Source organism: Erythrolamprus reginae, chromosome 1 (genome assembly GCF_031021105.1).
Source record: "Erythrolamprus reginae isolate rEryReg1 chromosome 1, rEryReg1.hap1, whole genome shotgun sequence".
NCBI lineage: Eukaryota > Metazoa > Chordata > Lepidosauria > Squamata > Dipsadidae > Erythrolamprus > Erythrolamprus reginae.
In genome coordinates, this window is record NC_091950.1 from 294,180,148 (window position 1) to 294,202,195 (window position 22,048).

The 22,048-nt window shown below is 38.3% G+C and overlaps 1 protein-coding gene across 3 annotated transcripts in view; it reads left to right on the plus strand.

Moving 5' to 3' along the window:
- Window positions 1-22,048, plus strand: part of GRIK2 (glutamate ionotropic receptor kainate type subunit 2) — a 581,525-nt gene that overhangs the window by 354,531 nt on the left and 204,946 nt on the right. For all 3 annotated transcript variants that reach the window (XM_070733273.1, XM_070733274.1, XM_070733275.1), the window contains exons 7-9: window positions 5,272-5,415; window positions 8,289-8,396; window positions 15,214-15,327. In XM_070733273.1, coding sequence (XP_070589374.1) covers window positions 5,272-5,415; window positions 8,289-8,396; window positions 15,214-15,327 — 366 coding nt within the window. The remainder of the gene's footprint in view (window positions 1-5,271; window positions 5,416-8,288; window positions 8,397-15,213; window positions 15,328-22,048) is intronic.

The window sequence follows — 22,048 nt, forward strand, 5'->3', positions numbered from 1 at the left end:
TATCACTGAAGGATGAGCTTCAATAACATGACAGAGTTCTATTAAATATTACATTTTGTACATCAATTGGACTATTGACAAAGTCATTTCTTATATACGTGTATCTGTTGCAAATTTGGCATTTTTCATTAACAACATTTCATTTTAATGTTGTTCTGCATTCTATCATCATGATGAGTTAGATAGACAGGCAGGCAGGCAGGCAGGCGGACAGATAGATACTAAAATCATTTTTTCTCAGTCCAATGCATCGCACAGAATTATGGTTGTGGGGAAAATAAAAGGAGGGAATATTGGCTATGCCATTTTTAATTGTACAAGAGGAAATAGATCGAATAAATAAATAAATAACTATCATGTCTTCATTTGTAAATTAAGGCAATACAGTGGTACCTCATCTTACGAACGCCTCTTCTAACGAACTTTTCAAGATACGAACCCGGTGTTTAAGATTTTTTTGCCTCTTCTTCCGAACTATTTTTACCTTATGAACCCAAGCAGCTGCTGCTGGGATGAAGGGGTTTCTCTTTTTTTCCCTTTTTTGAAGAAAGAAAAGGGAGGGGCTGCTTGGAGTAGGAAACATTTTGCAGAGAACAACGTGCTTGCAAAGGAACTGAAACGGTGTCTTTTGAAGAAAGAAAAGGGAGGGGCGTCCCCCTTGCCTTTCTTCCTTCCCACTCACCCTTTAGCCTAGCCTTGCTTCTTCCACCCTCCCCCTTTAGCTGCTCCTCCCTGCCCTCTGTTCGCCTCTCTTCTAAAGTTTGGGATTTTCCTGAAGGATTTGCACACTTTATTTGCTTTTACATTGATTCCTATGGGAAACATTGTTTCATCTTACAAACTTTTCACCTTACGAACCTCCTCCTGGAAACAATTAAGTTCGTATGATGAGGTACCACTGTATATTTATTTTACCTGAAGGGTAAAAAAAGAGTTTGGACAGCCATTAGTTTGGAATCATGTAGAGTCTTCTGATTAAGCAGGAGGACTCCCAAGGTCCCTTCCAACTCCATTATTATATAATTATTTAAATCCAGTATCTAGTGAAATTCATATCATTAATTTCCTTTACTCAAACATTTTTCTAGAGATAGCTATAGTTATATAGTGAATTGGACTTCCAGCTGACATTGCGGCAAGATCGGAGCTGAGGAGTAGGTCTCCGCACTCCCATGCTGAGTTCCCATGTTTTAAAACATAGAAAATTGGATTCTTAATCTGGGAGGCATTGTTTTGGAAAGGCATTAAAAATACTGGCACTATCACCTTGTATTTACTTGAATAACTGACTTTGCTTCCATAAATTGAACTAAATTTGGATTAATCAATTTATTGAAAATCCTAAGATGCAAAGAACTATGATTATTGAACAACATTTGACTTGAATATATTGTTTTTGGACTTGAGTAAGAGCGGGGCTTATTAAAATAAGACAAAATGCTTTCTCAGAGGAAAATGAGTGAAATTTCAAGAGAAATGGTATGGATGTTTCAAAGCATTTGGGGTCCTATGACAAGGAACCACAGAAAGATAAAGAACCTAATGCAAGGCATAAATAGGAAAATAAAAAATATGCTACAACTGATAATGAATGAAGAGTCTGATCAAAGAGTCCAGGAAAGATAGGAGACAGTAGAAAGAATGGAGGAAAAGGTAGATCAGATAAACCAGGAAACAAAGCAAGAAGATGAGAAGGAGAAGACAATAAAAATAATAATGATGATGAAATAAACCAAGGGAAAAGTAATTTAAAAGATTTTAAAACGGAATAAAGTAATTTGGAAGAACAGCACAGTGGACAAACTAGAAGTGCATTTACCAAACTTATAGTTTGTCCGTTGGGCTGTTTTTTGCACTCCAGGGCTTCAGGAAGCTTCCCTGAACCCTCTAGACTGAAAAAAATAGCACAATGGGCAAACTAGAAGTGCGTTTTCTGAACTTCTAGTTTGCCCAATTTTTTGCACTCTGGGAAGCTTCCCTGAAGCCTCTGCAGGGTGAAACGGCTTTCCCCAAAGCCAAAAATCAGCTGACCAGTGTGCGCATGTGCACTGGAGCTGACATAGGGCAACGTCTCATGTGCCCTCCGATATGGCTCCCTGTGCCACATGTGGTACGTGTGCCATAGTTTTGCCATCATGGGTATAGAGTGCAGAGTATAGAGTATAGAGCAGTCATGGCAAACCTTTTTTTTCCTTGGGTGCCGAAAGAGTGTGCGTGCACACTATCAGGCATGCGCGAGTGCCCACACCCATAATTCAATGCATAGGGGGGGGCATAAACAGCTTCCCCCCAGAGGATGGAAATGGCCTGTTTCCCAATGCACACTGGAGACATGAAGCTACATGTGCCGCTTCATTTTCACTTCTGGTATGGACTGGCAACCCATTACTGCTTATGACCATTTGCGGCATCCCTGTGGCCAGGTGATCAAAATTCAGATGCTTGGCTAGATTTATGACACTGCAGTGATCACTTTTTGCAATCGTCTGACAAGCAAAGTTGATCGGGAAGCTGGATTCACTTAACAACTTAGCACTGCAGTGGTTCACTTAACAACTGTGGCAAGAAAGCTGGTAAAATTGAGCAAGATTCACTTAGTAACTATCTCATTTAGCATCAGAAATTTTGGGCTCAGTTGTGTTTATAAGTCAAGGAGAGTGGTGGATTCCACATTAGATCACCACCGGTTTGTGTGTGCGATGCTTCTGTGCATGTGCAGAAGCATCCCGGGTGAGTGGGCGGAGCCTCCCACCACTGCCGTTACTGGTTTAAGAACCGGTCTGAACCAAGGTCAGCCCACCATTGTGAAGGAGTACCTGTACATGACCATGTTCTTTTTTAAAAAAAATATTTCTTTCTCCTAGAAGGGGCAGCATCTACCATATGTTCTTTTGTAGCTTATCTATTAAAGTAGTCCATTAAAATAGGTATTTGTGAAAATGTGAAAAACCGAATATGAATAATATGTATCTTGATTATCAAAAGATATTGCATAACAAAGGCATTTTTGGTTGAAGTATGGAACATTCTTGTCATAAAATTTAGATCAAATTGATGCAGAATTGTGTTAAAACCATATATTTCAAATAGTTGGAGTCTGGATTTATTACTACATATTACATTAAGCTAGGATGGTGGAAGAAGCTGAGTACATAAGTGCAGAGATTATTAGAAGGATTTGGATCTTTTGTTGTTATTGTTACTTTGTGCTTGTTTCCTAACTTTTAAATTGCATAGAATGTGATTTAAATTGCTTAAAATTCTGTTCCTAGAATTTCCACTTACATAAAGCAAGCTCATTGTAATGTCAGGATTCAAAAGATACTTGGCTCTCACAATAGATTCACTTTACTCTTAAAAGCACTTTGAAATATAAATGGGTGAATCATTTTGGGGCCTATCATGTTTTTACAAATCTATCACATGAATAGGTGTTTTAAACACTGCATGATGTTGTCCAGGTGTTTTAAACACTGCATGATAATGTTCTACAAGCCATTTTAAACAGAAGAATTATTTCCCCTATTTAGTTTGGAAATGTCACCATGGGAGAAACATTTACATATAAATGTGCATTATCTCTTTTAGTACCAGCTTATGGTCTCTAACAGTTAAGAGTAGTTTTAAAATTTTAATGATTTGTTTTATTGTAAAGTGAGTTGAGATTAATTTGTATGGAGGAAATTATAGAACCTAAATCTGTGGTTGTGTTGTGTGATGACAAATTCAGTAATCTCTAGGCTTCCTATTGTTAATTAATTCATTTCACAGCTCACTAATTTTGTCAATGAAGAGAAGCTACTGCTTCTTTTGAGAAAGGATGCAGGGTTATACTCACATGCACAAAGAAAAAAACATGTAATGTCTGTGTAAAACAAAGTATTAAATGCACGTGTGTGTGCGCACGCATCCATCCATCCATCTATATATCATTTTTCTATTGAGTCAACTGGTATACCAAATATGGGAGGGAGCGTACTACTTCTTTTTTGCCTTTCAGCCCTTCTCCATGGTCCATCCATATTTTCAAACTTACATTTTTGCTGATAAAGAAATAAAGGGAGACTAGTATTTCAAGATATTTAGCTCTCATCAACTAGTCATACCTTTCTTCGAATTAAAACTTGGGCTGCTTGCCTTGTTAGGCAAGGTGCTTTTAACCTCTAAGCCACAAGTTCTCTGCCCTTATCAGCTGAGCCAGGGGAGGAATTAAATGATCTTCTATCCTGTTACCTGGTATGCCCAAATATGGAAGGGAGCATACTGCCTCCCATATTATACCGGGTCACTCGATACATACATACATGCATACATACATACATACATACATACATGCATACATGTGGCGCCCTGACCCTCTGGAACCAGCTTCCCCCAGAGATTAGAATTGCCCCCACCCTCCTCGCCTTTCATAAACTCCTTAAAACCCACCTTGGCCGTCAGGCATGGGGGAATTGAAACATCTCCCCCGGGCCTATACAGTTTATGTATGGTATGCTTGTATGTATGTTTGCTTTTAATAATGGGGCTTTTAGTGTTTCTTTTAAATTATTAGATTTGTTATATATTGTTTATTATTGTGTGAGCCACCCCGAGTCTACGGAGTGAGCCGCCCCGAGCCGCCCCGAGTCTACGCAAAGGGGCGGCATACAAATTAAATAAATAAATAAACAAATAAAGAAATAAAGAAATAAAGAAATAAATAAATAAATACATTGAATCTGATGCTTCAAAAAAACCAGTGCATTTCCCCCCCAGTTTTTTTTAAGTGCCTTTGGTGGGAATGATGTTGAATGTAAAATGTAGCATAAAATCCTTAAAATTAAGCATCATCTCATTCCAACAGCAGCTCTGAAGAAGAATTTGATTCAATTTATTTTTCTAAAATAAGAATTTAAACAAAATTTAGAAATATTGTATAGAAAACGATTTGGAGAGCAAGGTAACCTGATAGATTTAATCCATTCCTAAACCTAATTTGAGAGGAAAGAGTAATGCCTTAAATGTTTCTATCCCCTCACACAGTTTGAATCAGATTCTTTCTCTCATTTTTTTTCTTACTGAAAAAGAAAGGAAGATGAAATCTGTAGCAACATGTACTTCGTGTAGTACATAATTTAACCATCATGTATTCGCTTAGTAAGAAAACTATATTATCACTTTCTTCTGTCATAAGGTAAGGTGGAAAGAGTATGCCTTGCTTTTCCTCGTCTAGCTGTGATGCAATTTCTCTGGGTTATTTTCACAGCATTGATTGTGTTCTCATTTCAGACAGACGCAGCTTTAATGTATGATGCTGTTCATGTGGTGTCAGTTGCTGTCCAGCAGTTTCCACAGATGACTGTCAGTTCATTACAGTGTAATCGCCACAAACCATGGAGGTTTGGGACCCGCTTTATGAATCTAATTAAAGAGGTAAGTCAGGAGCAAGATATGCACCATTGTTAGTTAGAAATTCAGCATGTGCAAATGCCTTTGGCTTTGTGACGTGCATTCCATTTTCAATCCATTTTTTTTATTGCTGAATTTTGTACCCAAGAAGCCCAAGCATCAAAGTGCCCAATAAACTGAATAATAAATAGGAGGAAATATTTTGCTGAGAAGTATCAATCCTGGCCTCAACCATAGTATTAACCATGAGCACAAAATATAATAGCCGTATGCAGCAATTTGATGCTTTTCTATATTATTTTCCTAATGTTTTCATGCTAAATGTTTTCAATGTACACTCCCCAGTTTCTGAAAGGCCAACATTTTATGAGCTTCAAATTTTACTTAATGTAAGCTTGAATTACAGTAAGACCTCACCTATCGCTGGTGTTACGTTCCAGACCCGGCCGCGATAGGTGAAATCCGCGATGGGGAATTTATCGACTGATAGTACTTACTTAAGTATTTATATTGTAATTGTTTGGTAAGTTTTCATTGTTTTAAGTGTTTATAAACCCTTCCCACACAGTATTTATTTTAGATACAGTATTTAAATACAGTATTTACAATTTTAGATATATTTTTTTAAAAAAACCTGCCGATCGAGTTTGGCGGGCTGTTTAAATCTGCCGATCAACTTCCTTAGAAACCCGCGAACCAGCGAAGATCCGCAAATGATTTTTCTCATTAATATTTCTTGAAAACCCGCAATGAAGTGAAGCCGCAGTAGGTGAAGTGCGGTATAGCGAGGGACTACTGTATAAGATATAAAAATAGAACATGGATACTTTCAAGCAGTAGAATAAGTGCTGATAATCTTTTAACAGGGCACAGATGCTGTTTTCAGCAATGTGTATTTAGTTTGTTTTTTGGTCTGAATACTATGGATTCAGATGAATCCTGAAGTCAGTGTTATACACACAGTCCTCACTTATCCACTGCCCCTTTTAGTGATTGCTCGAAATTACAGTGGTTTAAGTATACATTTATATAGCTTTGCAACCAATCCTTGAATTCAGGGATAGTTTCTACTTACCTTCTCCACCAATTCGCATCATGATGGAAATGCACATTTTTTGCGCACATGTCACATGTCCCTGATTATTTTGAAAATAATTTTAAAAATAATCAAAAAATTAGCTTCTGCACATGTACAGAAGAAAAATCAAAGATGGTGGTGACCACAAACCAGCACCGACAGAACTGTGACATCACCACTGGTTTAATAACAGTTCTAAAGAATCGGTTAGAACCTGTATGAACGTTATATTTATATTTTATGACCATTGCAGCATCCCGCAGTCATGCGATCATCATTGCTGCCCTTTTCAAGCAATGCACATTTTTAACACACCGTCCTGTGCTCACATGAGTGCCATTTGTATGCTTCACAATCAGCTTGCAACAAGCAGAGTTAATAGAACATGCAAAAGTAAGACCTGGTCACAGGATATTTTGTGTAATGACCATGGTGATTCACTTGATGACCAAAGGGGAAGTAAGATCATAGTCCTGTTTTGGCAATGTGATTTTCCACTTAGGGGCCACAGAATTTAGAGTTGTCAGTCCCAATTATGGTCACTAAGTGAGGACTACCTGTATTTTATAAGGCAATCTTGGCAAACAGGTAGGGGTGGGCTCCAGCCGGAATGCTAAATTGGACTCGCCACTATGTCTCGTGAGTTCTTGCAGGGACAGCGCGATTTTGCTTCTTCACCTGTGGAGATCGGAAAATAATGCACGGAGCCACAGGTGCACCCGTATTTCAACCTGCATGGAAACAAAAAAACCTCGGCAAAACACGGGCACAGTTTTGCTATCTCCACAGGTGCAGAAGAAAAATCATGCTGGCGCCACAAGCACTCACGCGCTGCGGCAGTGAGTCCAATTCAGTGTTCTGGCTAGCAGCCCACCCCTGCAAACAGGAGAGAAGCACCCGCAATTTCTAAAAGTTTAAATAAGAAAGTCTACTTGTCTCCAGAAACTGAACAAGAACCTGATTCAATATGAAATCAAGGACTGCTAATGACAGGCATGGGTTCTAAGTTATCTTGCTACCAGTTCGCTTCCTCCCGCGCCACGTGGCCATGCCACATGACTGCATGCACGTGGCTGGGTGCACATGCATATGTGTAGTGGCAAGAAATCCCAATAAATAAAAAAGGAGGCCAAAAACAAGATGTTTCTTCCCTTTTTCTTACTATAGGAACAGTGGCAGCTAGAATCCAATTGGATTCTTTTGTTAGCAAAAGTTATTTCTGGGGTGCAATGGCAAATGGCAATTACTTTTTTCTTATGAACACATTGAAGGGAATAAAATAATATCCATCTGAACTAGCAATAAACTACTAGGACAGCGCTGGATTCTACCTTGGGCAAAACTCAAAGTTTTAATTTTCTGTAGTTGAAAATGAATATTAGAGATTAATACTATATTTTGTGAGAATAGTTTTGAATGCAATAAGGACTGTGTTACACAAAGTGATAAGATGTGTTATTATAAAACTCATAACTGGAGATATACTGAAAAATAGCAATAGACAACAAAAATCGCTGTATCCTAAATAAGAAAATAATGAAAATGTTTCAAAGATCATCCTAGTCAGAAAGTGGTATATAGCAGGAGAAAAGGAATGGAAAGCATTGTATGCAGCGATAAAAGAAAAGTTGGTTTAATTGTAAGAAGAATGCCAGAAATCCAAAAAGTGGATATGATTTTTTTAAAAAATATTGGCTATGAGGGAAATGGATTAAATTTAATGAATAATTAATATTTCCATTTTAAGTCATTAATTTATTCATTTCTCTTTATCTCTTTCTTGCTGCTTATGCATAATTTTTTTCCTTATTTTTCCTAGGCTCACTGGGAAGGTCTCACTGGCAGGATAACTTTCAACAAAACCAATGGTTTAAGGACAGACTTTGACTTAGATGTTATTAGTCTTAAGGAGGAAGGTCTTGAAAAGGTATGTAAGTTACTACCTGTTGTGATTCCGTCTGAGGCTCCTCAGGGAACGGCTGACCCTCTGCTGGCTCCATGCTCAGAGGGGGAGGATGAGGAACAGGAGGAGGAGGAGGAGGCCCAGGCAGACGGGGAGGAGGAATATCAGGCCGAAGGAGAGGGAGAACAGCCTGAGTCCTCCGGGGTGGAGCTCTCCCCAGCAAGCAGCCTGGAGTCCTTAGATGAAAATGCACAAGCCATCTTCGATCTCAGGCAGAGAAGAACAGCACAACGAAGGGGACAATTAGCCAGGTATTTCCAGCCCTAAATAGGAAACAGCTGGGTTTGGGTGTGGTTCTCCCCAGAAAGGCTGAAAAGGCCGACCCACCCTTCCTCTATTGTGGAGTATTATCTTTGGGAGTCCTGGGACCTGGCTGTGATCTTTGGCGTCTCTGATTCTGGCTTGTGGCCTTGAAGCCTGAAACCTTGGGGGGAAAGGCGTGGGTCTTATTCTCTACAGTGGTGTGTGTGCCAGCAAGAAGTCTGCTGTATTGTCTGGCCGTCAGGACTCTGCTGTGAAGCCTCATAGCCTGCCTGTTGGGAAGAACAGGTTTTTCTCTGTGTTTATTTTTCAAACTATAAAGTGCCTTTGCTTTTACCAGCGTGTCTGGCTGTTTTTTCCAGTTGGTGTTGAAGTCTGGGGGCACCCAGACAGAACACTACCTCACAACTGATGATAGTTCAAAATAATAATATTTCTCATTTCTCTTTATGAATGTATTTAAATTACTGGATATAATGTGGGAAATGTGGTGTGTGGCAAATGTCCCAGCAGAAACTGTTCTCATATTTTATTTATTTATTTATTTATTTATTGGATTTGTATGCCGCCCCTCTTCGTGGACTCGGGGCGGCTAACAACAGTGACAAAAAACAGAATGTAAAAATCCAATACTATAACACCTAAAAACCCTTGTTATAAAATCAATCATACATACAAACATAGCATGCATAAATTGTAGAAGCCTAGGGGGAAAGATTATCTTAATTCCCCCATGCCTGACAGCAGAGGTGGGTTTTGAGGAGCTTACGAAAGGCAAGGAGGGAGGGGGCTATTCTAATCTCTGGAGGGAATTGGTTCCAGAGGGTCGGGGCCGCCACAGAGAAGGCTCTTCCCCTGGGGCCCGCCAACCGACATTGTTTAGTTGACGGGACCCGGAGAAGGCCCACTCTGTGGGACCTAACTGGTCGCTGGGATTCGTGCGGCAGAAGGCGGTCCCTGAGATAATTTTAAAGGCAAGGTAGGAGAGATGTATTTTAAGTCTTGCAAGATCCTGTTTCTATAACCTTATGATATATAGGGAGCTAATACTGTTGGTTTTATCTCAAAGGGCTGACAGAAGCTGGGCAGTCATATAACTGTCAGTCCTGTGAGACAGGCCAGTTTAATGAATGGGCACAGCTGGGATATTATTTATTGTTATAAGGTAGACAAGTAGAAACTTTAAATTCTGTCAGAGTTTTTGTATGCCCCATCTTATGCTAAACATAATGAAGGAAGAATTATTTTAGCTCAAGGTTGACTCAGCCTTCCATCCTTCTGAAGTGGGTAAAATGAGGACCCAAATTATTGGGGGCAATATGCTGACTCTGTAAAACCACTTAGAGAGGGCTAGAATAGCAATGTGAAGCAGTAAATAAGTCTAAGTGCTATTGCTATTTTGAGTCCCCCTCTCATTTTCCTCTCTTTTTCAGGAGTGAGCAATCTTTTCTTCAATGTCCCCCTTAACCGTTTGTTCATTACTTTCCCATTTCCAAGAAAATGATAATCATCTGCATATATTAATGCTGAAAGTTCAAAAGTATTTGTATCAGAGGTAGGTTTCAGCTGGTTCTGACCAGTTCTGGAGAACCAGTAGCAAAAAATTTGAGTAGTTCAGAGAACCGGTAAATATCACCTCTGATTGCTGTCTCCCACATCTATTTTCTGCCTCCCAAGTCCCAGGTATCAGGAGGAAATGTGGATTTTGCAGTAACCTTCCCCTGGAGTGGAATAGAAATGGAGATTTTACAGTATTTTCCTCCTGCAATGCCCACCAAGCCACACCCACAGAACCAGTAGTAAATTTGTTTGAATGCCACCACTGATTTGTATGCCACTCTATTATTTTTTTAAAAAAATATCCTAAAGATATGAGAGGTAATAGCGATAGTTGTGAGGAACTTCCATTATTTACTATCTTTATGCAAATACTACAGGTTTCTCTCTTTTGTGGGAAGTTGTTATTAATATGGCTGATCATTTTTGTCCCAGAGTTTTCTTTATGAAGAAAACAAATAGCCAACTACCATTCTCAAAATGTATGTCAATAAAGAAAATTGTGACAACATTTTGAAAATCTGTCTAGGTGTCTTTCCACCAAAAATCCCTTTTCTGTCTTTGACACAAATCCTATATCCAGATGAATTCACAAAATTTAGACAATTTGAACAGATTCAGGAAAGGGTCGTTATTAAGAAACAGGAATTGCTTAGGAATATTTAGCTAAGGTTCCTTCAAATTCTGTGAATTTATGTTTCTTCAAATTAGGTCATCTATAGATTAAGATTAACATTTATTTTCTACATTAATTATTTATTATTTATTTATTTATTACTTAGATTTGTATGCTGCCCCTCTCCGAAGACTCGGGGCGGCTCACAACATGTAAAAACAAATCATAAGCAATCAGACAAATTTAAAATAATTAAATATTTAAAAACCCCATATGCTAACAGACACACACACAGACATACCATGCATAAATTAAACGTGCCCAGGGGGAGATGTTCAGTTCCCCCATGCCTGACGGCAAAGGTGGGTTTTAAGGAGTTTACGGAAGGCAGGAAGAGTAGGGGCAGTTCTAATCTCCGGGGGGAGTTGGTTCCAGAGGGCCGGTGCCGCCACAGAGAAGGCTCTTCCCCTGGGGCCCGCCAACCGACATTGTTTAGTTGATACCCTCCACTTGCAGGTATGCTTTAGTTAATATTCTTACACTGAGCAGACAGCTTGATTTAAAGATCTGTCTGGTTCTATGATTCTATTAGTTAGCTGTAACTTTTCTGAATATTTCTATTATTTGGAGTCATACTTCTTTAATTTATTATAAACTATTTTTGATTGGTTGAATTAGTTAAAGTTTACTGAATCATTGTTCAGCTGGCTACCAACACTTTTATTTTGGGGCAGGTTTAAAATTAAAATACTTAAACTAAGCAAACTAACTTCAAAAAGATGTGGTGCTAAAGTTAATATTTTATGGAGAAACATACATTAACTCTGGTTAAAATTAACATTAATGCATTGTAATCCTATTACAGCAAAGGACATAATATGTTGGAACTACTCATAGGTGATTTAGGGAACTATAAGAAATAAGAAAAAAGAAGACCCGGATTGTGGGAGCAATATGCTGGCTCTGTTAAAAAGTGCTATTGCTAACATGTTGTAAGCCGCCCTGAGTCTAAGGAGAAGGGTGGCATAAAAATCAAATGAATGAATGAATGAATGAATGAATGAATGAATGAATGAATGAATGAATGAAAGAAAGAAAGTTATGGTTGTCAAGCATTTATTATTCTTTCCTACATAAGTCAACAATTACATAGAATTTTGTGGTGAATCAGCATACAAATCTAATTAATTAAATTTACTATGAAGGAATAACTTCATTGATTCATAACACAAATATAATAAATTTTATATAATATTCGTGATGTCTGTAGACAAAAAAAAACTGGGTGTAAGATTTTAAATTATTTGTATTACACAAATATTGCATCTTATGTATTATATAAATCCAGTGAGTGAGTGAATGAATGAATGAATGAATGAATGAATAAACAAACAAATAAACAAACAAATAAATAAATACATAAATAAATAAATAAATAAATATAGAAAATGTACCAACTTATACACTAGGGCAGAGGTCCCCAACCTTTTTTGCACCAGGGACCGGCTTTAGACCAGTTTTCCATGGCCCGGTGGGGGGGGGGGGGAGCTAGCTGTCAGCGGCGCCGTAAAAGGGGCGATCAAGAGAGGAATGGGTGAATGAATGGACGGAGGGTGGGAAGGAAGGAAGGAAAGAGGGAAGGGACAGGAACAAAAGAAGGGTGCAAAGGAAGCAAGGAAAGGTGTGAAAGGGGAGAGTAAGATAGGAAGGAGTGAAAGAAGGGAATGAGGGAGGAAAGAAGGGAGGAAGGAAAAGGAAAGCAAGAAATGGAGGGAGGAAAGGAAGGAAAGAAAGAAAGAAAGAAAGAAAGGGGGAAGGGACAGGAACAGAGGAAGGAAGCAAGGAAACTTATGAAAGGGGAGAGTAAGGGAAGAAGGTAGGAAGGAGAAAGAAAAGAAGAAATAGAGGAAGGGAAGGTAAAAGAGAGAAAGAAAAAGAGCAAGAAAGAAAGCAAGAAAGAGAAAGAAAGAAAGGCAACTTCAAAGAAAGGCTCACTGAGCATCTCTCACTCTCTCTCTCTTTCTATCCCTCTTTCTTTCTTTCTCTTCCTTTCTCTCTCTCCTCTTCCTTTATCTCCTCTCTCTCTCCCTCTCTCTTTCTCTCCCCCCTCTCTCCCCCTTTCCCTCTCTCCCTCTCTTGCTATCTCTCCCCCCTCTCCCTCTCTCTTTCTCCCTCTCCCTCTCTTTCTCTCTCTCCCCCCTCTCTCTTTCTCTCTCTCTCCCCCTCTTTCTCTCTCTTCTTCTCACTTTCTCTCTCTTGTTTTCTCTCTGTCTCTTTTGCTTTCTCTCTCTCTCACTCTTTCTTGTTTTCTTTCTCACGCTCTTTCTCTCTCTTGTTCTCTCTCTTGCTATCTCTTTCTCTCCCCCCCTTTCTCAGTCTCTCTTTCTCACTTTCTCTCTATCTTGCTGTCTGTTGCTCTCACTCACTCTCGTTCTCTCTCCGTTCTTCTCAGCGATGACGCGCGCACGCCCTGCCCGCCTCACCTTTGCGAGAGCACTTTCGCCCCGGGCTCTCAGCAAGGGGGTTTGCAGGAGAGGCGGGGCCGGCGAAGGTGATATTGAATGTCGGGGGAGAACGGGCGGTTGCGCGCGCTCCCTATCCCCCTGCTAGCTCACTCGGAATATTCAAAATAAGAAAAGCCTTCGCCGGCAAAGGTTTTTCTTATTTTGAATATTCCGAGTGGGCTAGCAGGGAGATAGGGAGCACGTGCAACCGCCCGTTCTCCCCCGACATTCAATATCACCTTCGCCGGCCTCCGCTGAGGAAAGCCTTTGCCGGCATTTCCTCTCGGCGTCAAGGAGGCGCAGCGGCGGGCGGAGAGAGGGAAGGGGGGGCAGCGGCGTCCCTCCTGGCCTTGGCGGGCCGCCCAACCCTCCCCACCTCCTGCAAACGCGGCGGGCGGCGGGGGGAGAGTGAGGAGCCGGTTCCGGCGGGCGCGGGGCTTGGCTGGCTGGCGGGGGGAGCGCCGCTGGTGGTGCGGAAAGGCTGAGGGGGCCCTGGCGCCGCGGACCGGCTGAAAAGCCCCAACGGCCCGGTCCCGGTCCGCGGACCGGCGGTTGGGGACCTCTGCACTAGGGAACTGGCAGTTTTAATCTTGATTTTCTCTAGGTTTAAATTAGTGTACTTTGTGGACAAAACCAGTTATAAACCCCAATTTTTAGAATACTGTAGACTGATTTGTTGATGTATAGACACAACAAGGCTTTTTGAGATTTCATTAACTAAACATTGTTACACAAGCCATAACTTTGTGTAATATGTATACCAGGCTAGTATTTCCTTCTGGAAGTTATTTTTGCATCCTTCCACACCCCAGACCCCATACAAAAATTCTCACTTGCCAATTCAATGGTGAAAGAAATATATTAAGGTGACAATAACTGTAAGATTTGCTATATATTATTTTGGGGCAGTCAAAGTAGGAACTTAGCCACCATCTTCCCTTCTCTATTTGAACATTTTGTTCAAAGTAGGTTTCAAAAAAGACCTTGAGACTAACCATTCCAATAGAAACTAGGGGATCTTTTTTTCTTTAAGAAACATTTTTTAAAATAATGCTACTGTAATTCAGTCAAAGCCTTTCAACTGGCTTTATTCTATTAAACTTACCAGCAGAAATTGGATTTCCAGGATTCAGAATGAATTCATTTCATTCTGCCAATTTGGTGTCAGAATCCAAGTAAAAATCTAATTTGGCCAAATTGCTTCTGAAGCAATGTATTGAGTTCTAAAACAATGGCACCCCTTTCTGGAATACATTCTTGTTCAAAAGTTTGTACTATCTTTAACTGGCTATTGCTGAATGAATTGTGGAGTGGAAGCCACAAATCATTAATTTTTAAGAACAGGGGATAATTGTGATTGAATAGAAGGAAGTAGGAGTGAGTTTCCACTTTTTTCCTGATTTGGGAGAGAAGAATGTCAACATGTAATTTATTAGACTTGAATACAAGATATCTTTATGTGTGTATCTAAAGTTTCATAACATTACGAAGAACATAAAGGGATAGATTTGTTTACAATGAAAGAGATAACTTATATGGGGAGAATATATGTACCTCAAGCTGCTGTAAGTTTTTTTTTTTTCTTTAGAGGATAGAATTTAAATGGAAAATTAAACACTTGACATTCTATACATCATTTTACTCTAAAGGCCGCCCTTTGCTAGATATATTTTGAAATTCAGTGAATCATATTTTAGACCAGCAGCTAAAATGATAGCTGAAATTGCACCATAAGAGAACAGGAGAAAGAGTTTTTAGTTTTGATTTTGTCTTATTATTTCTCTTTTCTAGTGAATGAAACATAACCCATGCATGATATGTAAATTCTTATCCTGTTTTCTAGATTGGAACCTGGGATCCTGTAAGTGGCCTTAATATGACTGAGAATCAAAAAGGAAAACCAGCAAATATAACTGATTCCCTTTCTAATCGTTCCTTAACTGTAACCACTATTTTGGTAAGTTATCCTTCATGCAATTAGTTTTCAGCAGTTCAGCTATAGTTGAAAACTACAGAAAGTCATAGTGCATAAAGTAATAACTGCTAGCATTTGTATGTCATAGTTATGTAGCAATTACTGATTAATGAATAAAATGAAATATCTCATTAACTGTGGGATTTTACCTTCAACTATGAAAATAGCCCTTTCACTTTCTGGGCTATAATCTCAGTTGACTAATTATTTAACTTTCTTGTGATTTTTCAACATTTGTATATTTAGATGGAATATGCTTTGCTAGATTTGGAGAAAATGTTTCAGATGGAGAGGTTTATAATATTTTAAAATGGAATTAAATATTAATTTGCAAAGAAATTCCTTCCAAAAGCAGAAGTAGTTAATTCAGACTTCTCATTCATATTTATTTTAGATTTAATTTCAAATTTAAATAATAAAAGAAATATACATCTAAAATAACTCCTTGAATGCAGAAAAATTAAGACTTTTTAAAACAGATTAACAGAGTTGGAAAGAACCTTGCAAGCAGAAGACCCTGTATCTGCCTGTACCTAGGATCAAACTCACAACCTCCTGATTGTAAGGCAAGAACTCCACCTCTAGGCCACAGCAGCTAGAATATTTATTTATTTATTCATTTGACCAATACACAAATACATAGGAAGAAAAATAGACATGTAGTAATATATATAAGGGTAAAGTGAACTTAGAGGAGAGGATATATGAAAGAAAGAAAATATATATGATAAGTGAGAGAAAGGAAAGAAAATTGGACAGGGGATGAAAGGCACACCAGTGCACTTATGTATGCCCCTTACTGGCCTCTTAGGAACCTGGAGAGGTCAATCGTGGAGAGTCTAAGGGAGAAATGTTGGGGGTTAGGGGTTGACACAATTGAGTCCTGTAATGAGTTCCACGCTTCGATAACTCGATTATTGAAATCATATTTTTTACAGTCAAGTTTGGAGTGGTTAGTATTAACTTTGAATCTGTTGCGTGCTCTTGTGTTGTTGCAGTTGAAGCTGAAGTAGTCATTGACCGGTAGGACATTGCAGCATATGATCTTGTGGGCAATACTCAAATCGTGTTTTAGGCGCCATAGTTCTAGGCTTTCTAGGCCCAGGATTGTTAGTCTATTTTCGTAGGATATTCTGTTTCGAGTGGAGGAGTGAAGGGCTCTTCTGGTGAAATATCTTTGGACATTTTCAAGGGTGTTGATGTCTGAGATATGGTATGGGTTCCAGACAGATGAGCAGTAGTCTAGGATGGGTCTGGCAAAAGTTTTGTAGGCTCTTGTGAATAGTGTGAGATTGCCTCAGCACAAGCTGCGTAGGATCAGGTTAACAACTCTAGAAGCTTTTTTGGCGATATTGTTTAACTCCATCTAATCTAATTAATCTAATTCAGTTTCATTTTTTCCCCTTTTTCCTTCTACATTTAAGAGACTCAGTATTTCAGTTAGAGTTTAAAAGATTTGTTTCAAGCTTGGAATAGCTGTCATATGTTTGAAATAGGCTGGTCAGGTCATCATGGAAATGTTTCAGGTTGGAAATAAAGTGGCCAAACCAAAAAAAGAAGCCATTTCATGCTCAAATACATCTCATTTTTGATGGAAACAAAAAAAAATGAATTATACACAGGCTCTTTAGACTTTATTTATCAACTATTTTATTTTTATTTGTCCTTGGGGCAGGAGTAAGTAATATGACATGACTTGAAACTTCATTGTATTCTAATAGTAATACATAATATGTTACATGATTCTATTGCACATAAATATTGTGTGGTGAAGGGCACATAAGGAAAATAGGGGGTGGGGAGGAAAAGCATTTCTCTTGTCAGATTTCTACTGCAACCACCAATCACTTCTTAAACTAATCAGTACCTTATTTTTTATGCAGTGTTAAAAACAGAAAGGAAACATCTGAACTTGTAATAGAAGTGCTAAATAAGAAATAGAACCTGTAATTGAAGTGCTAAATAAAAGTTGTTATTCCTGTAATTCATATTCTGAACTGAGCAATTTTCTCCTCTGTCCTACTCAAAATAGTAATGACCATTTGCCCAGCTGATAGATTTCCATATAAAAATATCTTAATTATTTTCTTGTCTAATTTTTAATTTTTTAAAGCTCTGTACTTTTTTAAAAAGCTTTTTTAAATGGATTTACTTCTAAGGGTCCTTGGTGAAGGCCTGGCTTGAAGACAATTTAAGTTCTGCATTGACTTAAATTACAACTTATCACTCTGATATCTTTCCAATATATTGAATTGAATCACCATACTTTTCCATCAGCATCAGATAATTATCATTTTTTAAATGATAGTTTTAAGAGCCTTGGTGGTGCAGGGGTTAGAGTGCAATGCTGCAAGCTACTTCTGCTGATCATCAACTGCCAGCAGTTTGGCAGATCGAATCTCAGGAGGCTCAAGGTTGACTCATCCTTCCATCCTTCCAAGGTCAGTAAAATGAAGACCCAGATTGTTGGGGACAATATGCTTACTCTCTGTAAACCATTTAGAGAGGATATAAGTCTAAATGCAATCAAATATAAAATAAAGCCAAGTTACTGCAGCACAGATAAAAGTTTTAGGGAAAGCGTGCTGTTGCTATAATTCATTTTTTCTGTTCTTAAATCTACAAAGTGAATGTAACTCATCTATGAAATATGCATTTCCATACTCTCCATAATTATTCTTTTACAACAGTAAAAGTCTAACAAGTATAAACTTTTCACCAGGTTTTTTTTTAATGTGTAATCAATCAAAATTTATTAGTATATATATTGCTCAGTGAAAATATTTTGCCAGGCCTGGAAACTAAGTAGACTTGGCTTAGTTTTTCAATGGGACATTGTCAGGGACTACATAAACAACAGTAGGAAGTTGACGAATACCCTGAAAGAACATAAAGAAGAAATTTTTGGCATATAGTTGTCAGAAATACTGTGTGGATGTTTTCCTGAAGTTACAGGGTTTCGAACCTAACTTGAAGGAGTCATTACTTAGTATGAACAATAAAACAGATTGGATTTTTATTGAGCTACTCATCCTGTTTATATTCTGAAGAACAACAGGTTCAGAAGACCACCTTAAAGACTGACAGGTTGGTTACAGCATAAGTCTACATGGCTGCAACACAGAAATGCTTAATTGCTTTTTATCATATATTTCGCGACAATAGCTCCATAGCATAGATATAATAATAATTTGCTTTCTTTTGGTAGTTCTGCAGCATAACAAACTGGCATTGGACCAGATTACCTCCGGAACCGCCTGCTACCGCACGAATCCCAGCGACCGATAAGGTCCCACAGAGTTGACCTTCTCCGGGTCCCGTCGACTAAACAATGTCGTTTGGCGGGCCCCAGGGGCCTTCTCTGTGGCAGCCCCGGCCCTCTGGAATCAACTCCTCCCGGAGATTAGAACTGCCCCCACCCTCCCTGTCTTTCATAAACTACTCAAGACTCATTTATACCGCTAGGCATGGGAGAGTTGAGATAGCTCTTCCCCCTAGGCCATTACAAGTTATGCATGGTATGTTTGTGTGTATGTTTGGTTTTATAATAGCGGTTTTTAATTGTTTTTTATTATTGGATTGTACATGTTGTGTTTATTATTGTTGTTAGCCGCCCCGAGTCTGCAGAGAGGGGTGGCATACAAATCCAATAAATTATTATTATTATTATTATTATTATTATTATTATTATTATTAATAATATGGGGATTTCGTTGATAAAATCTGAAGAAAAATTCTTGTTCGCTGTAATGATTTTCAACTGTTGCTTAACTAGTTAGTGGTTTGTAATTTGTAGTCTTCACCACCCGCATAGAACTCTTGTATAGAACAACTCCTTATACTTCAATTCAAAGTTTTTTTCTATTTCCGAAATATGGTATATTAGCCACACAACCTGATTAGTACATTCTATATCTTAAAATATCTCAAAAAGAAAGCCCTCAAGAATGAGTGAGATAAAACAAATTTAAGTTTACTTTTAAAAAATGCTCACTAGATTTATCATTATAATTTTTTCAATCTGTCCTGAGAAATAGCAACAAATGTGTTTTGGTTCTTCTCTGTCTCAAATTATTTGATGGGGAAAGTGCCATATATTTGAGAAGGAACATGCCGGCAGCAAAAGAAAAGGACTTGGTTGTGCCTGGCACCAGTAGAAGAGTAAGAAATACTATATGTGGATAGTGATCATGCATGGTGTTAAGGTGCTGAATGTGGAGTGGAAAAACCCATATTTTAATTAACTTTTAGACACAGAAGCCAATTGGGTGATTGTGGGCCAGGCCTTGTCTTTTAATGCTAGATGGAAAATTGAAAAAACATTTGTCTTACCACCAACATTGGACCAGCATGTTAGAATAGAATAGAATAGAATAGGGGAAGAGCCTTCTCTGTGGCGGCCCCAGCCCTCTGGAATCAACTCCCCCCGGAGATTAGAATGTCCCCCACCCTCCTTGTCTTTCGCAAGTTACTCAAGTCCCACCTATATCGCCAGGCATGGGGGAACTAAGACATCTCCCCCAGGCTTTCTTATATTTTATGTTTGGTATGTATGTGTTGTTTGGTTTTTAATTGTTGGGGGTTTTTAATGTAATTTTATTATTAGATTTGTTTCATTATTATACTGTTTTTTATTACTATTGTGAGCCACCCCGAGTCTTCGGAGAGGGGCGGAATACAAATCTAATAAATAATAATAATATTAATAATAATAATAATATCAATAATAATAATAATAATAATAGAGTAGAGTAGAGTAGAGTAGAGTAGAGTAGAGTAGAATAGTTTGACAGTGGTGAGGGAATTATTTGTTTAGTAAAGTGATGATATTTGGGGAAAAAGCTGTTCTTGTGTCTAGTTGTCTTGGTGTGCAGTGCTCTATAGTATCTGTACCCATGTCATAACAATGAAAATATAATTAAGGGTCTTAGTACCAAGGGCCGAGTAACCCAATAGCACATCTCTCACAGAGATAAATCAGATGATGTACTTTCTGAGAGCTTGGGATTCCTTCTGGCTGAGTCTTGAGGAATTCCAGATCTTCTTCTTCAGAATAATATTCCATATTACAGATGAGAAAAATAACCTATTGTCCATTTTCATTACTAAATTACATTTTACCTCTTGCTATTTTAGTTGGCAAATATTTTTAAAACTCTTTATGGAATTTTGTACAAAAATTCATGCACATTTATATGGACAGTTCTCCTTTTTTAAAACTTTTTTTTTATCAGGTGCATACTTTCATTAGAAATATGCATTCTTCTTTGTGCTCACTGAAATGTATACACTTCTTCAAAACCTGAGTAACAGAAAACATTAGATATTATTCCCCTTTGTCATGCAAGCTGAATATGCTTTCAATTAAAATATGCTTCTTTTTGAAGGGTATGTTAGCTTTACAGGTAAATCTTGCTATCAGTACTGTACTCTTTTTTTGAGAGAGAGAGAGAGAGATAATATTTTTGCAATAATTCTAAAATGGGTTCTGGGACTCTAATCACTTCTTCAAGAAAATTGGTCAGACAAGTGTATCTTTGATTGTGTCCAGTCTCTGAGGGACTCTGCTGGGCTACACTATCAGTCTGTGCTGACATGATGAACAGGTCTAAATAATTTTCATTGCTACAACTCTGAAAGGTGTTGGAGTATGAAACATTCCTAGCCTATTATCTTATCTCAAAAACATAATATTTGTCCTGGCACAGGCATGTTATCTTGTATTAGGCCACATGCAACTTTTAAAGAATATTCTTTTTACTGAAATGATTTTCTCCCAATTGGAAATATAATTTATATTATTAGAGTATTAGAAATCAGTGGGATTTAAAGCTCATGAGCGATGCCAAACTGAAATAGCAGCAAGAGAAGCCACAAAAAGAGGCAGACAATGTTGTTCTTCCCACAGCTACACTTGTAAATTTCTAAAGCTTAGAGTACAAATGTTTTATATTATTTGCTGATTTGAGACTTATAAAGGAGACCAAACCTTGGATAAAACATAAAACATAATTATTTCCCATAAAACAAATACATGGGTATTGCTTAACTCAGGGGAGGCTAACATCTGAGCCACAGCCCACTACCTATTTGCAATTAGGCCACATGAAAGGTGGGCTGGCGTCCTTGTTTTTAACTTGACTCACACAAGTGTTGGGCTGACATGCATGCATAGTTCAACTTGAGCCAGTTGAGGTATCTGTGCATGTGTGAGTGCACCAGCCTGCCACTCATGTGAATTGAGCTGCACATATGTGTATACTGTCCCACCACTCATGCAGCCTTGTTTTCCCTGCTCCCTGCCCCCAGCTGGGCTGCCAAACCACAAAGGTTGGAGACCACTGGATATTGACAGAGATTATTAATGTGGGTCTCAATTGCACCCAACCACCATATTTAGCCTGATTCTTAATTTATTATCTGATAGGAAAAAGGAAAGCTATTTACAGTATATCATGCTATATTTCTCTAGTATCTCTCTAGGGTTTCTGATGGATCTTTCATAATCCTAACTGGATCTGAAACCAGAGTATCTTCTCTGGATAGTGCACGTAATATCACTGAGTTATAACTGAATAGAGGTTAGTTGTGGTGAAACTTGAGAATTCTGCTCATTGTCTACTTCTTATTCATGTCCATAATGAAAGACTCAACCATAAAATCACGGGATTACATTTCTTATTTTTAATCTACATTTTCTTAT